General features: G+C 38.3%; 1 protein-coding gene and 1 pseudogene across 1 annotated transcript; both read left to right on the top strand.

The window, feature by feature from the left end:
• Window positions 1-544: 544 nt before the first annotated feature.
• On the top strand, window positions 545-2,606 carry LOC126595567 (geraniol 8-hydroxylase-like). Its single transcript, XM_050261846.1, has 2 exons — window positions 545-1,522; window positions 1,931-2,606. Exons 1-2 carry the CDS (start codon window positions 629-631, stop codon window positions 2,549-2,551), a joined length of 1,515 nt encoding a protein of 504 aa, XP_050117803.1. The 5' UTR covers window positions 545-628; the 3' UTR covers window positions 2,552-2,606.
• A 3,826-nt stretch (window positions 2,607-6,432) lies between these two features.
• Window positions 6,433-13,380, top strand: LOC126595210 (geraniol 8-hydroxylase-like; annotated as a pseudogene).
• Window positions 13,381-15,776: the final 2,396 nt, after the last annotated feature.

The following is a 15,776-nucleotide window of genomic DNA, read 5'->3' as shown; positions in this document are numbered from 1 at the left end:
CACAAAAAATCAATTGAGTCGAAGATTTTATGCTTCCAAATGTATATAACAAAAGGTAGTGTTATTTACACACTTCTTATTATCTCTTACACACCATTATTAATTTTTGTTTATTGATCTTCTTCAATTCATTTGATCTGGCTGTCAGAAATTAATAGGAGCTTGTGAAGGTAAAGATGAGTGTGTGGATAATGCACTATCTTAAAACAAATTGACGGTGTGAATACTAACTAGTAACTATTAAGTAAGATATTTACAAGAAAAGTCTATTATTTGATATATAAGGAAATGATTCCTTTTTTCTTTTTTTAGAAATGATCTTTTCAAATAAAGATAAAAAAATTGAAGGATTAACATAATGAAATTTATATAATAAGGCCATGTCATTAAGTAAGATATTTACAAGAAAAGTCTATTATTTGATATATAAGGAAATGATTCCTTTTTTCTTTTTTTAGAAATGATCTTTTCAAATAAAGATAAAAAAATTGAAGGATTAACATAATGAAATTTATATAATAAGGCCATGTCATTCAACGAAGGATGTTATCCGAGAATATATATTGATTTTCCCCAACAATCATGCCAAAGATAAAGGCTTAGGAGAGGAAAGAAAGAGTACGATCAGATGGACTTGTTGAGTTGCATGCTATTATCTCTTATAGTCGTCTGGATCTCAGTCCATGCTATCTATTATTCATTTGCAGGAAGATCGATTCCCACTAGGCTTCCACCTGGACCAAAACCATTTCCCTTCATTGGAAATCTCTTGGAGCTTGGGAACAAACCCCATCTCTCTCTCACTAACCTTTCACAACGCTATGGTCCCATTTTCACATTACATCTCGGACAAGTAACCACGGTTGTAGTTTCCTCGTCGACCGTGGCTAAGGAGGTCCTCCGAACCCATGACCAATTCTTTTGCAACCGAACCATCCCCAATGCAGTCCAAGCTCGTGACCACGCCAAGTACGGCATGCCTTGGCTACCCGTTTCAGCCGCGTGGAGAAACCTCCGCAAAATATGCAACTCGCAACTGTTCGCCAACAAAGTTCTTGACGCCAACCAAGCCAACCGTCACATAAAAGTGCAGGAACTCATATCCAAGGTCAATGAAAGCGTTGTGAAAGGTAACGCTGTTGATATTGGAAAGGCCGCTTTCAAAACTACGCTCAACTTGATGTCGCGTACCGTCTTCTCTGTGGACTTGGCAGACCCGAAGAGCGAGACGGCTAGAGAGTTTAAGGAGTTGGTTTGGAGTATTATGGAAGAGATTGGGAAGCCAAACTTGGCTGACTATTTTCCTGTGCTTAAGAAGATTGATCCCATGGGGATACGGCGTCGTTTGGCCAATCACTTCCAGAAGATGATCGACCTCTTTCACCGCATGATCACACAAAGGTTGGAGTCAAGAAAATCACGAGATTATGTCATAACAAATGATATGTTGGATACACTCATAAACATCAGTGAAGAGAAGAGTGAGGATATGGACATGGATGAAACTGAGCATCTGTTTCTGGTTAGTTGCCACTACTCTACTCTATTCTACCTCCATTGTTGTCGATACCTTGTTTGAATTAAAAATAGCTTGGCAGCTGGGCTTATCTGTACGCTCGAGGTTTTAAGCCCTTCTCCATTATTAATTGCTTTATATAAAATTTTAAAAAATGTATTATATGTTCGTTTGGTTTGATGGTTATATACTTGGATCATTAATTTTGTAATTGTTAGTCTTTTACTTGTTTATGATGTGTATTGTGCCATCTAAACTTACTAAGATGATAGATCAAATAATCAGTTGAGATGTTATAGGTAGATTTTGTTGTTCATACACAGCTTCATTCAATATTCCAATCAGATACGAGTTCATATCTCGTGAATAACAATTGTTGGATAAAAAGTACTAATTACACATTCCGTCAATTAGGATCTATTTGGTGCGGCCACAGATACAACTTCATCCACATTGGAATGGGCAATGGCTGAGCTATTACGCAACCCGGAAAAACTTTCCCTAGCTCAAGCAGAGCTGAAGCAAATTATCGGCAAAGGAAAGCCAGTTGAGGAATCACAAATTGCTCAACTCCCTTACCTACAAGCCATAATCAAAGAAACCTTCAGATTACACCCAGTTGTTCCATTTCTAATTCCCCGAAAAGCCGAAGTTGACGTAGAAATCTGCGGGTACATTGTACCAAAGGGTGCACAAGTGCTGGTCAATGCATGGGCCATAGGGAGAGACCCCAATGTTTGGGACAACGCAAACTCGTTTATGCCGGAGAGGTTTTTAGGGTCGGAGATTGATGTTTTAGGCCGGAGCTTTGAGCTTATTCCGTTTGGTGGTGGGAGGAGAATATGCCCTGGATTGCCATTGGCAATGAGAATGTTGAGCTTGATGTTGGGTTCGCTTATTAACTCGTTTGATGATTGGAAGCTGGAAGATGGTGTTACACCGGATACTTTGAACATGGATCAGAAGTTTGGCCTTACCTTACAGAAAGCTCAGCCACTAAAAGTTGTGCCAATTTTATATAAGAACCTAGCTTAATTTCTACTTTCCACTATATATTTTCTGAACCGCAATAAGAATAATATGTTTGTGATATTATTGTCCCACATCCATTTTAATAATTCTTTATCGATTTGAAAATTTTCATCACTTTATTGGATGACTGGTGGGTTTTGAATTTGATTACTACCTGGCGGCTGTTGAGCTCCATATTTTACTTACTTTTTCGTCTTAGTTGTATTAAGCCGCCGGTGGCTCCTCAACATGATTGAGGACTGGTAGCAAAAAATGAATGTGATATCCACACATCCTATTTTACTTCTCACACACATTTTTAATTTTCGGCCGTCGGATCGGATGAATTGAAGAAGATCAACGGATAGAAATTATCAAAGGGTGTGTGAGAAGTAAAATGGGGTGTGTGGATAGTATTCTCTGTGTACCTGCCATAGTATTCCCCTCCCCTAACCTTAGGATCTTTATGGACATTTCTTGTTGTTTTTCAACTTTGGTTTTGAATACTTTAAAACAATTGAATACAGAAGACTTCCGAGATTAATAGAGATATGAAAATCTTGAAAAATCATTCGTAAAAGTCATGAAATACACATTTCCATGAAGTGTTTTGGTTGGAAAAGGTCCACAGACGTCTGAATGAATAATCTCCAACAACTTTAGACTTCTAGTTGAAGTTTTCTTCTTAGAAATTATTAACTTTCCCTTAAAACACTCAATACAATTTGTTAAGTCTGAGAAGTCTAAAGTAGGTAGGATATTATCCTTGACTAAGCGATTCATTCTAATTTTCGAAATGTGTCACAATCTTCTACGCCAAAGCATAGAAGATTTTTCATTTAAAAACGTTCTTTTACTCGAACCCATTGAATCAACACTAAGGCCAGCAAAATCATTCATCACTGAACACAACAATTGCCACAAATTATTAACCAGGAAACAAACTCCAAGAACATCTTTTGGATTATTTTTCAAGTAAATTATGACACTCTCATTGTCGCATTTTACAAGTTTTGAAACAGAAACTAAATTCCTTCAAAGTGAAGGTACATAGAGAACATCAACTAATTCTAAAATAAAACCACTAGATAATTCCAGCTTGAGGTTGCCTACTACTTCCACAGCCACTTTATTGTATTGCCAACGAAAACTTGAAAAACTTCACTTCTTGTAGTTGTAACTCCTCTTGTGAAACCCTGCAATGAATTGGTGATGTGAACCGAACACTCAGTGTCAAACCACCAAGTATTTGGAGGGACTACAACAAGATTAGTTTCAAAACAAACAAAAATACCTTTCTTAATTTTCCAGTTCTTGAGTTTCTCACATTCCCTTCTTATGTGTCCAGTATTTTTGCAAAAATAGCACCTTATGTTGTCCATAATTTCCTTATGTTCCTTTGGTCATTTAGAGGAAGAAGCGGCTATAGCAGTTCCTAGAGAAGAGTCTAGTTTAGAAGCCTTACCAGAATGAAACATTGGCCTATTCCCTTTGTTGGCATGCACCAAGTTCATAGTACCAAAATTGGTGTTTCTTTGAGCCTGTCTTCCCCCTGAGCGCATATGGAAATCAGTTCATCCAATGACCATTTTTCCTTCTGTGTGTTGTAAGTGATCTTCAGTTGATCAAAGGAATAAGGTAGGGAGGTCAATGCCATATAAACAACAAAAGCATTATCAACTGGAACCTCCAAGTCCTTCAATTTTGTTGCAGTGTCAACAAGCTTCGGTATGTGTTCCCTTACACCTTTGCCTTCATCAAACTTCAAACTGGCCAATGTCATCATCAATTCACCCATTTCGGCTTTCTCGGACTCTTTGAACTTTGCTCCAATTGAATCCAGGAAATCCTTAGCTTTGTCACATGCAGTTATACCACCTCTCAAAGTCTCACTTATAGTTCTTTTCATCACCATGAGCTACACATCCTGTTGGCTTTTTGCCACTTTTCATGCTTCAATCTTTGCTCAGCAGTCAAAGTGTCAGTTGGTGCACTTTTCATGCTTCAATCTTTGCTCAGCAGTCGAAGTGTCAGTTGGTGGTGCAGGTTCGTCCTCTCTCAGTGCTAAATCGAGATCCATCAGGCCCAGCAAAATCTCAATATCATGTTTCCACGTTTTGAAGTTTCCCCTATTGAGAGGCTCGATCGATGAAAGGCTAAGTGCAGATGAAGTTGCTGAGGTAGCAAAGTAAAACATTAAATATAGTTTTAATTTCATACATCACTTACACATGTTTAAATATAAACACCCTTTCAAAATCATGTACATTTTGACCACTACAATCACTTTTATCGCAAATATATCGAGTCTTTGGACAAGATAATTACAAGATTATACAAGGAATGATTCATTGAAACGTTACGGATTTTATATATTCTTTCCTTTGGAAAAGAGTATGAACATGCAATGAATCTTTAAACCCTTCTTTGCCAGAATATACAGCCATATCATTCACCGCTGCATGACATTAAAAACTTCTAAGGCAAGACTATCCCATGCATTTCATAAAAAACAGAGAATTCACATGCTTGAAAACATATGCAGTTACACATATATATTCGACTCGTTGAAAGACTTAATGTTCTTAAAGTGATAGAACCCAATAACGTAGAACTTTTCTTTACGAGCAGGGAGTCCTTATATAGATTAACATTCACCAACTTCCCTCTATCATGGAGAGTTGGTTTTTGTCAGTTAACAACAATTTCATCAAATAGTGGGACGTAAGTTATCTCCACGATTGATATCCATATTTCCTTAATAATAGGAAGCAGTTCTTTCCATGCTTGCAACTTATGTCAAATTGTATTATTACCAATTAAATACATTTCGTCCTTCACTAAATGATAGTTTAGTCCAATTAGGTTTCTAACATAAATGGCTTTCTTGAGTTGTGTAATACTATGTCTAATGGTGGCCTGGATCATATTCCAAGCCTTCCGTCACTCATCTGCAAGAAGAATGCCGACAAATCTTCCGCCCTGGACCAAGGCCATTACCCTTCATTGGCAATCTTTTGGAGATTGGCAACAAACCGCCCCTCTCCATAACCAAGCTTTCACAATACTGCGGACCCATAATGTACTTTAAAACTCGGCCAAATAACTGTTGAGAATGAATCCTACATCGATTAGATGAGAGACCTTACGTGTGCTGTTAAGTAATTTGGCTACTTCTCATATTGTCAATTGGTTTTATAGTGGAACTCCAACTTCTTCATGGTATGCCAAGCATGGGATACCTTGGCTACATGTTTCAGATAAATGGAGAAACCTTCACAAAATATGCAACTCTCAATTGTTCGCCACCAATTCTCGATGCTAGCCAAGGCAACCATTAGCGGATGGACTAAGGGGCAAGGGAGGTCAGCTGACCCCCGAACTCCAGTGAATGTCCGGATAACTCGAGAGTTGCCTTTTTGAAGATTGAAGTTGGCTTTATACATTCCCTCCAGCTGTTTGCTAAAATGCTTGAAAGAAGAGTTTCTCTTCTTCTTATTATTATTTTTTAAATATTATCTTACCAAAACGACCATATTTTAGGCCAAATTAGTTTAATAAAATTTTAAAAAACAACAACAGCCAAAAAAGTAATAATAATCATGTGCATTTGCTAATTACATTGCTTTGGTTTTACCCGTTGCTAATGCTTCAGTGGAGAAAGTCATTTCCGCTATCAATAGTGTGAAGAGTACATTGCGTAACAGAATGATTTATACCTTGGCTATGATGGAGTGATAGCATGGTGATTTATAATAAGAGCAATGTTTTATCTTCCGTTGATAATTAAGCTATGATGGAGTGTTTTCAAAATATGAAAATGTGTCATTGACTATTGTTACTTGTATTGTTATTTATTCTATAGGTTATGAATAAGGAACTATGGTTTAATTTTTAAGGTTATTATGTGTCTAAAAAATGTTTGTGAAATTTTACATGTGACCCTCCGAATAATTTTTCCTAAATCCGCCATTGAAGGCAACCGTCAATTAAAAGTGCAAGAGCTCGTTGCTGATGTCAAAGAAAGCCTTGTAAAAGGCGAGGCGGTAGAAATTGGAAGGGTTGCTTTCAAAAACTACGCTCAATTTTCTATCACGTACTGTCTTCTTTGTGGATTTAGTGGACTCACATATTGAGAGGGCTAGAGAGTTCAAATAGTTAGCGTGGAGTATTTATGGAAGAGGCTGGCAAACCAAACTTGGTAGACTTCTTTCCTGTGCTTAAGAAGATTGATCCGATGAGGATAAGGCAACGTTTGACTAGTCACTCCCAGAATGTTTGAACTCTTTGACCGCTTGGTCATGCAAAGGTTTGAATCAAGAAAAAAACTTGATTATATCATATGACTAATGATATGTTAAATACCTTAATAAACATTAGTGAAGAGAAAAATTGAGGATATATATGGACACTGATGAAACTCAACATTTGTTCCTGGTTAGTTGCTACTACATATTTACCCTCTAATTTTGTTGCTCTCAATTATTCTCAAATGTTGGCAGTCCTACATCGGTGGGAAAAGTCAATAAGGGTGGCTTTAAATATAATTACTCTACTCTAACTAATACCAATGTCTTTTGTGGTAATATCTCACACCTAACGGATTGGGCATGTGGTGTGGTAAAGTTGGGGACAATACCAGTGTCGTTAGAGTGAGGCCCCCCAGACCCTTTGATCTATAAAATATCAACATGGTATCAGAGCCCATTGTTACGGGCTCATGCAAGCCGAAAGCTTGTCACTAGGAAATGTGGGCTTGGAAACAAGCTTGGACTCTTAACATAGAGCCAGCATCTGAGTTCTTAAGAAGCACTTCCTGAAAAGATTAAAAACAAGTCTAGACACCATTGGAGCTGGCTTGTTGAGTTTCAATTGCCGATATGTGGATCTCCACGTGTGAACCACCAAAGGGGGTTACACGTGAGGGGGCGTATTGGTAGTCCCAGATCGGTGGGGGAAGTCAACAAGGGTGGCTTTAAATATGATTACCTTACTCTAATACCAAGGTTTTTTGTGGTAAAACCCCACACTTGACAAATTGGGCATGTGGTAAAATTAGTAACAGTATTGGTGTCGTTATAGTGGAACCCCTGGACCCGTCGTTGTAAAAAATTTCAACATTGAATAGCGATGACTATGATTGGTTAGAGTGGAGCCCCTGGACCTGTCGTTTTTTGTTGTGTATACTTAAGGATTGCTTAGAGGCTATATCGATGACTATGATTGTTTTGTTGGTTCATTACAGAATCTATTTACTATGGGAACAGATACAACGTCATTCACATTGGAAAAGGCAATTGCTGAGCTACTCTGTGACCCTGAAAAATTGTCCAAAGCTCAAGTAGAGCTGAAGCAGATCATCAGAAAAGGAAAACCGGTTGAAGAATATGACATTGGTCAACTCCCTTACTTACAAGCAATAATCAAATATACCTTTTGATTGACCCAGCAGCACCTTAACTACTTCCCCGAAAAGCTAAAACAGATGTAGAAATCTGCAGGTACACTGTACCAAATGGCACACAAGTGTTTGTCAATGCATAGGCCATCAACAGAGACCCTAGCATTTGGGACAACCCGAATTCATTTTTGCTAGCTAGAGAGGTTTTTGGGATCGGAAATTGATGTTACCGGCAAGAACTTTGAGCTTATTCTGTTTGGTGGTGGGAGGACAATATGTCCTAGCTTGCCATTGGCAGTAAGAATGGTGAACTTGATGTTGGGTTTGTTAGATATAGTGTGTAAGGTGGTTAAGTTGGTTAGCATATCATGAACTTAGATTGTGACAAGTGTTAACATCTTGTGAGTTTTATCTTAGCTTAGTAGTTAAGCTAAGATAGTTAGACATATATACATTTGTGTAAGTGTAATATGTGATTTCATGAAAATACAATACAAACAAATACTTTCTTTCTCTAAACAACCTTTCTTATTCTTTGAGATAGTTCTTTCTTTCTCTGTTTACATGGTATCTTTCGCTTGAAAAGCTTCGGCTTGACGGTTTCTTGATCTTGGTTCTTTTACTTCCGCGTTCTACTGTGATTCACGATTGCTCTCTCTCTCTTGGGGCCGTGATTACTCTCTATCCTTTACACTCGATGTATCTTCTTCTCTGCACACCAAGTGTTTGTTATAATTTCTCAGTGAAAACCTTTATCTGGGTTGTCTCGGATCTCTGCAATGGTGACTTCTGCTCATTTGCAGATTCTTCAATCTCCTATAACGTCTCTCATCTCCACAGTTTCTTCATCTGTGAATGTTAAACTTGATGATTCCAATTATCTTACTTGGAATTTTCAGATCGACTTGCTTCTTGAAGGTCATGGTCTTATGGGTTTTGTTGATGAGTCTCATATCTGCCCTCTATGGTTTGTTGCTTCTACTTCTAGAGACTCTAATGTTTCTTCAAGTGATGGGGGTTCTCTGATTGAAAGTGATGAGTTCAAGGTTTGGAAGATGCACGATAGGGCATTGATGCAATTGATCACCGCCACTTTATCTCCCCTAGCGGTCTCTTGTGTCATCGGTAGTACTAGTGCTCGTGATCTGTGGGTGCGTCTCAAAGAACAATTCTCTATTGTTACTCAAGCTATGATTTTTCAGATGAAATCTGAGTTGCAGAACTTCAAGAAAGATACTGATTCAATTTCTCAATACTTGCAATGAATTAAAGAAGCTTGGGACTATCTGGTTGCTGCTGGGGTTCATTTTGATGATGATGATATAGTCATCTTAACCTTGAACGGCCTTCCATTTGAATACAATACTCTACGATCTATTATTCGAGGCCGTGAGAATGTGATTTCCATGAAGGATCTCCGGTCTCAGTTACTTGTTGAAGAAGCAATGGTTGACAATGTCCTTATTACTCATTTCTTATTTGCTATGGTTGCTAGAAATAATGGCAGTCATTCACCGTCTTATGGAGATTATACCAAAACTGGAGATTCTTCCAATGGTCCTTCATATGGGGGTTCTTCTGGGTTCAAATCGAATTATAGTAAGAACAAAAACAAGGGTAAATTTCAGCATAGCTCCTAGCTGCAGATTTCGAAATTCTGATAATGCAGTTTCTGAAGGTTGTAAAATCTGTGGGAAGAAGAATCATAGTGCCAAATACTGTCACTTCAGGAATTCTACTATGTCTTCTCAAGCTCCGACAACTATGCATGATTCGACATCTCAATCTCATGAACCAAGTGCCCTTCTCAACAACTGTGGCTTACTGATTCCGGAGCTTCTTCCCTTATGATTGCAAATTTGACTAGATTTTCATTGGCTTCCTCATACCCTACTAATGACACCATTCAGACTGCGAGTGGTGCAGGTTTATCGATTTCTCATATTGGTTCTTCTACTCTTCACACTTCCTTCAAACCGTTGCAACTAAATTCAGTTCTTTATGTTCCTCGTTTATCTCAGAATCTTTTATCTGTGCATAGACTTTGTTTGGACAACAATTGTTGGCTAATATATGATGCATTCTCTTTCTGGATCCAGGACAAAGCCACAAGGATGATTCTCTTTCGAGGCAAATGCAGCAATGTATTGTACCCTATCCCAATTTCTGCTAAGAAGAAGGTTATCACTTCTTCGGCTCCCACTGCTTATTTTGGACATCGTGTATCTTCTGGTCTCTGGCATAATAGGCTAGGTCACCCTTCCAATTCTGTGGTGTCTCTAATGTTAAAGAAATGTAATGTGTCTGTTTTACCTGATTCACTGTCTGTGATGTGTCATACTTCTATGGAAGGTAAATTCTGTAAACTGCCATTTGTCAACTCTGTGTCTAAGTCCATTCATCCATTTCAAGTCATTCATAGTGATGTTTGGGGTCCCTCTCCTTGTAATTCAATAGATGGTTTTCAGTATTATGTGACATTCATTGATAAATGCACAAGACATTGTTGGCTATTTCCTCTTATCAATAAAAGTGATGTTTTCTCTACTTTTGTTGGTTTTTCCAATTATGTGTCCAATCATTTTGCCACTTCTATCAAAATATTACAGAGTGATGGTGGGGGTGAATATCTTAGTAAATCATTTCAACAAGTTTTACTGGACAAAGGGATTAAACATCAATTGTCTTGCCCTTATACACCTGAGCAAAATGGTTTGGCCGAAAAGAAGCATCGGCATATCATTGAAACAACCATAACCCTTTTGCAAACTGCTTCTCTACCACCCATGTTCTGGTCTTTTGCGTGTCAAACTGTTGTGTATCTTATAAATCGCATGCCTTCACCTATTCTTCAAAATCAATCTCCATTTGAATTGTTATTTGGTGCTGTTCCAGATATACATCATCTCAAAGTTTTTGGTTGTTCAATATTTCCTTTACTAAAACCATATAATAGTACCAAATTGCAACCTAAGACATCCAAATGTATCTTTCTTGGTTATGCTTCCAAATACAAGGGTTTCATTTGTTATGACATTTTTTCTACCAAGTTTTATATTTCTAGACATGTAGTTTTTGATGAGTCTGAACTTCCATACCCTTCTCTCTCTGCTAAATGTTCTGTCAACCTCCATTCTACTTTTAATTCTGTTGTTTTTCCATCATCTCTTCCATATTAGTTAACCATGAAAATCATATTGTGTCTATGTCATCTACCTTGTCTGATACTATGTCATCCCAATCTACTCAACACAGTGGTACTTCTAGTTCATTACAATCCATTACTGCATCCACAGATCACCAATCCTCTTCTGTACTCCCTGTGGTTCCTGAGATTCCAAGTGGGGTATGTTTTGAGCCTTCTCATGAGTTCACTTTTGCAACTCCGAGTACTACTGCAATTGAACTGCAACATGAGTTTCAACCTGATAGTTTGCAGATTATTCTTCCAATTCCTCCTATGAATACTCACTCTATGCAAACACGCGCTAAGAGTGGTATTTCGAAAAAGAAGGCTTTTCTTTCAGTAGTTCAAGAGAGTGAAACGGTTGATATTTCACAAGTTGAACCTGCCACTTACAAGTCTGCTCTTAAGTCTCCAGTGTGGTTATCTGCTATGGAAGAAGAGTTGCAGGCTCTTCACACTCAACATACTTGGTCTTTAGTTCCACTGCCTCATAATAAAAATTTGGTAGGGTGTAAGTGGGTGTTTAAGATCAAGAAGCATGCTGATGGTTCTATTTCCCGGTATAAAGCCCGCCTTGTTGCCAAAGGGTTTAATCAAGAAGAGGGTATTAATTATGGAGAAACTTTTAGCCCGGTTGTTAAACCTACAACTGTGAGGTTGGTTTTGGCATTAGCAGCTAATTTTGGATGGTCAGTACGACAACTTGATGTCAAGAATGCCTTTCTTCATGGCATTCTTCAGGAAGAGGTGTACATGACACAGCCACCCGGGTTTAGTGATCCTCACTATCCTGCACATGTTTGCCGACTACAAGTCCTTGTATGGCTTAAAACAAGCCCCAAGGGCATGGAATGACAGGTTTACCTCATTTCTTCCTTATCTAGGATTCCCTTCAACATATTCTGATCCCTCATTGTTTGTTAAACATGTTGGCAAGTATGTGGTTATCCTACTCCTTTATGTTGATGATATACTCATCACATGGAGTGATTCAGCTGCTATTGATATCACTATTGGGGCTTTGACCAAAGAATTTGATATTAAAGATCTTGGTTCTCTTCATTATTTTCTTGGGATTCAAATCACACAGAATTCTAGTGGGATTTAAAGAATATGTGACAGATTTGTTGGGAAAAGCAGATATCGTTCGTTCTAAACCGTGCCCTACTCCTTGCTTACCGTATAACAGATTGGTAAAAGATGATGGACATCCTTTCAATAATCCATCTTTGTATAGAAGCATTGTAGGTGCTATTCAATACCTGACTTTTACCAGACCTGATATCGCATTCTCGGTTTATCAAGTCTGTCAATTTATGCATTGCCCTATGGAATCACACTATGCTGATGTGAAACGTTTTCTCAGGTATTTGCAAGGCACTATTGATTTTGGCATTCAGTTTAGCAAAGGGGATTTGGATCTTCATGCCTTTAGTGATGCAGACTGGGCGGGTGACCCAAATGAACGTAGATCTACAACAGGTTTGGTTGTGTATATCTGACCAAATCCTATTTCTTGGTCATCCAAGAAACAAAACACAGTCTCTAGATCATCTATAGAGGCTGAATATCGAGCACTCTCAAGCACTTCTGCCGAAATCAATTGGATCAAACAATTACTTCAGTTTATGCAGATTGAGGTTTCTGGTCCAACAACTTTGTTCTATGACAATCTTTCTACCATTGCTCTTGCTTACAATCTTGTCATGCATCAGAGAACTAAACATATTGAAGTAGATGTCCATTTCATCCGAGAGAGAGTTGCCAAGAAGCTACTGCAAGTGCAATTCGTTTCATCAAATGACCAATTTGCTGATATTCTTACAAAGGGACTCTCTACTCCTTTGTTTCACACACATTGCTACAATCTCAGACTTGGCAAGCCTCACTCTGAGATTGAGGGAGGATGTTAGATATAGTGTGTAAGGTGGTTAAGTTGGTTAGCATATCATGAACTTAGATTGTGACAAGTGTCAACATCTTGTGAGCTTTATCTTAGCTTAGTAGTTAAGCTAAGATAGTTAGACATATATACATTTGTGTAAGTGTAATCTGTGATTTCATGAAAATACAATACAAACAAATACTTTCTTTCTCTAAACAACCTTTCTTATTCTTTGAGATAGTTATTTCTTTCTCTGTTTACAGGGTTTGCTTATTAACTGCTTTGATAATTGGAAGCTTGAAGATAGAGTTGCACCAGAGGCCATGAACGTGGATTAGAAGTTTGGTCTCACTTTACAGAGAAAACTCAGCCTCTCATAGTTGTGCCCATGTTATAGGAGAACCCAGTTTGATATCTACATGAAGTTTCTATAAAGGGTAACATTGTAAATATACCTTCTTAGTTGTTATCTTAGTGGTCAAGATAATCTGATAGTTTGTTGTATATATATACACCTAAGTTGTAACATTATGTGTGTGAAATGAAAATATATTTTACCAAATATGGTATCAATCGCCTTCTCTGTCTAACGACTTCCGCTCTTCGATCCTACCTTTCCTGCTTCTCTCTGTGTTCTTGATCGATTCTTCGATCATGTTCGAGATCTTCGATCGTGCTCTCTACCTTCATTGTCTATCTGACAATGGCGTCTCCTTCGTCGGAATCGGCTTCTCCAATTCATCCCCTTCCGACTGAATCTTCAAACCCTAATTCTTCAAATTCTACCTCAATCACGATCCAAAACATTGGATCCATGGTGCCAATCAAGCTTACCACCACAAATTACTTGACCTGGAGTGCTCTCTTTGCCCCGATTTTTCGCCGCTACAACCTTACTGGTCATATTGATGGATCTATAGCGGCACCGCCTCACTTTCTTCTTGATTCTTCGAGCAATCGCACTCTCAATCCTGCTTATGTTTCTTGGTATGAGAATGATCAAAATATTCACATCTAGCTCAACTCCACGCTCTATGAATACATAATTCCATATATTGTTGGTGTGAATTCCGCTCGTGATCTTTGGGCGAAATTGGAATCACGTCTTGCCACGGCTTCTCAGTCTCATATTCATGAGTTACGCTCTCGTCTTCGTAATCTTACCAAAGGAAATTCAAATGCTGCTCAATATCTTCAGCAAATTGAGGCAATTGTTGATGCTCTTACTAGTGCCAACTCTTCGGTTAACGATTCCGATCTGATCTCTGTTACTCTTCATAGCCTTCCCCTAAAGTATGACTCATTTGTTGATGCTATTCAATTCCGTCTCGGATCTACAACAATTGATGAACTCCATGGCTTCCTCCTTAGCAAAGAGATTCAATTAGCCACTCGCAAGAAAAGAATCTCTGAGGCATCATCTTTTCAGGCGTTTAACACATCTGCAGGCATCCTTCATCTTCTTATTTCCAATCCTAACTCTTAGGCTTTTGTGGCTCAGTCTCCTTCTACCTTCAGCAATCAAAGTCGTGGAATGGATCGTCCTCATAATCGAAGTCATTTCAATCATGGAAATTATAGATCCTCTAATAATCAATGATTCTCTAACAACCGTGGTAATAATCAGCATCATACTCGTGGAGGTCACAACAATTTTTCATCCTATACTAAGAAAAATCCCTGTCAGATTTGTCATCAGTTTGATCATGAAGCATGTGATTGTCCTCATCGCATGAATCTGGCTTATGGTGGAAAATCCTCTTCTGCAGCAATGGTTGCTAATACTTCTTCATCCAATCCTACTTGGATTGTCGATTCCGGAGCCACATCACACACGCCCAACTCTTATGCAACTCTGCAGAATCCTGAAGCATACACAGGTCTAGAACAAGTGTACATTGGTGATGGCAAAGGTTTGCCCATCACTCACTCTGGTTCTACTATTTTGAATACTTCTACTAGTGCTTTTACACTCAATAAAGTACTATATGTGCCTGCATTAAAACATAACCTTCTATCTGCAAATCAATTTCTGATTGATAATCACTGTTCATTGCATCTTTATCCCTCTCACTTCACTGTGAAGGATATTTCTTCAGGGAGGATGCGTTTAAAGGTCCTGTTCAGCAAGGGTTTTATCCTTTTCATTTTCACTCATCTGCAAATGGTCATCATAAGGCACTCACAGCTTCTGCAAAAGCTTCTAATGATGTTTGGCATCAAAGATTGGGTCACCCATCAATCAAGATTCTCAATAAACTTGCTTCAAAATCCTGTATTCCTGTTTTAGCTCATACAAATACAACATTCTGCTCAGATTGTGCATTAGGTAAAAGCTCCAAGCTTCCTTTTGTATCTACTTCTTGTACAACTAGCAAACCTCTAGAACTCATCCACACGGATGTTTGGGGACCATCACCTATAGCATATTCTCAAGGTTTTCGGTACTATATCATTTTTGTGGATGACTTTACTAGATATTGCTGGTTTTATCCTCTGAAATGCAAATATGATGTACTGTCAACTTTTATGCAATACAAATCTCTGGTTGAGAATTCTCTGAGTACCAACATCATTACTTTGAGGACTGATTATGGTGGAGAGTACTTAAGTACTCATTTCTCTAACTTCTTGGCTACACATGGCATTCAACATCAACTCACTTGCCCCCACACACCTGAACAAAATGGGTGTGTAGAACACAAGCATCGTTATTTAGTTGAAACTGCTTGCACTCTTTTGGCAGCTTCAAAAGTACCCTACATCTATTAGGTTG

Source organism: Malus sylvestris, chromosome 13 (assembly GCF_916048215.2).
Source record: "Malus sylvestris chromosome 13, drMalSylv7.2, whole genome shotgun sequence".
Lineage (NCBI taxonomy): Eukaryota > Viridiplantae > Streptophyta > Magnoliopsida > Rosales > Rosaceae > Malus > Malus sylvestris.
Note: the sequence above shows the minus strand (reverse complement) of the source record. Positions and strands in the feature narration are given on the sequence as shown.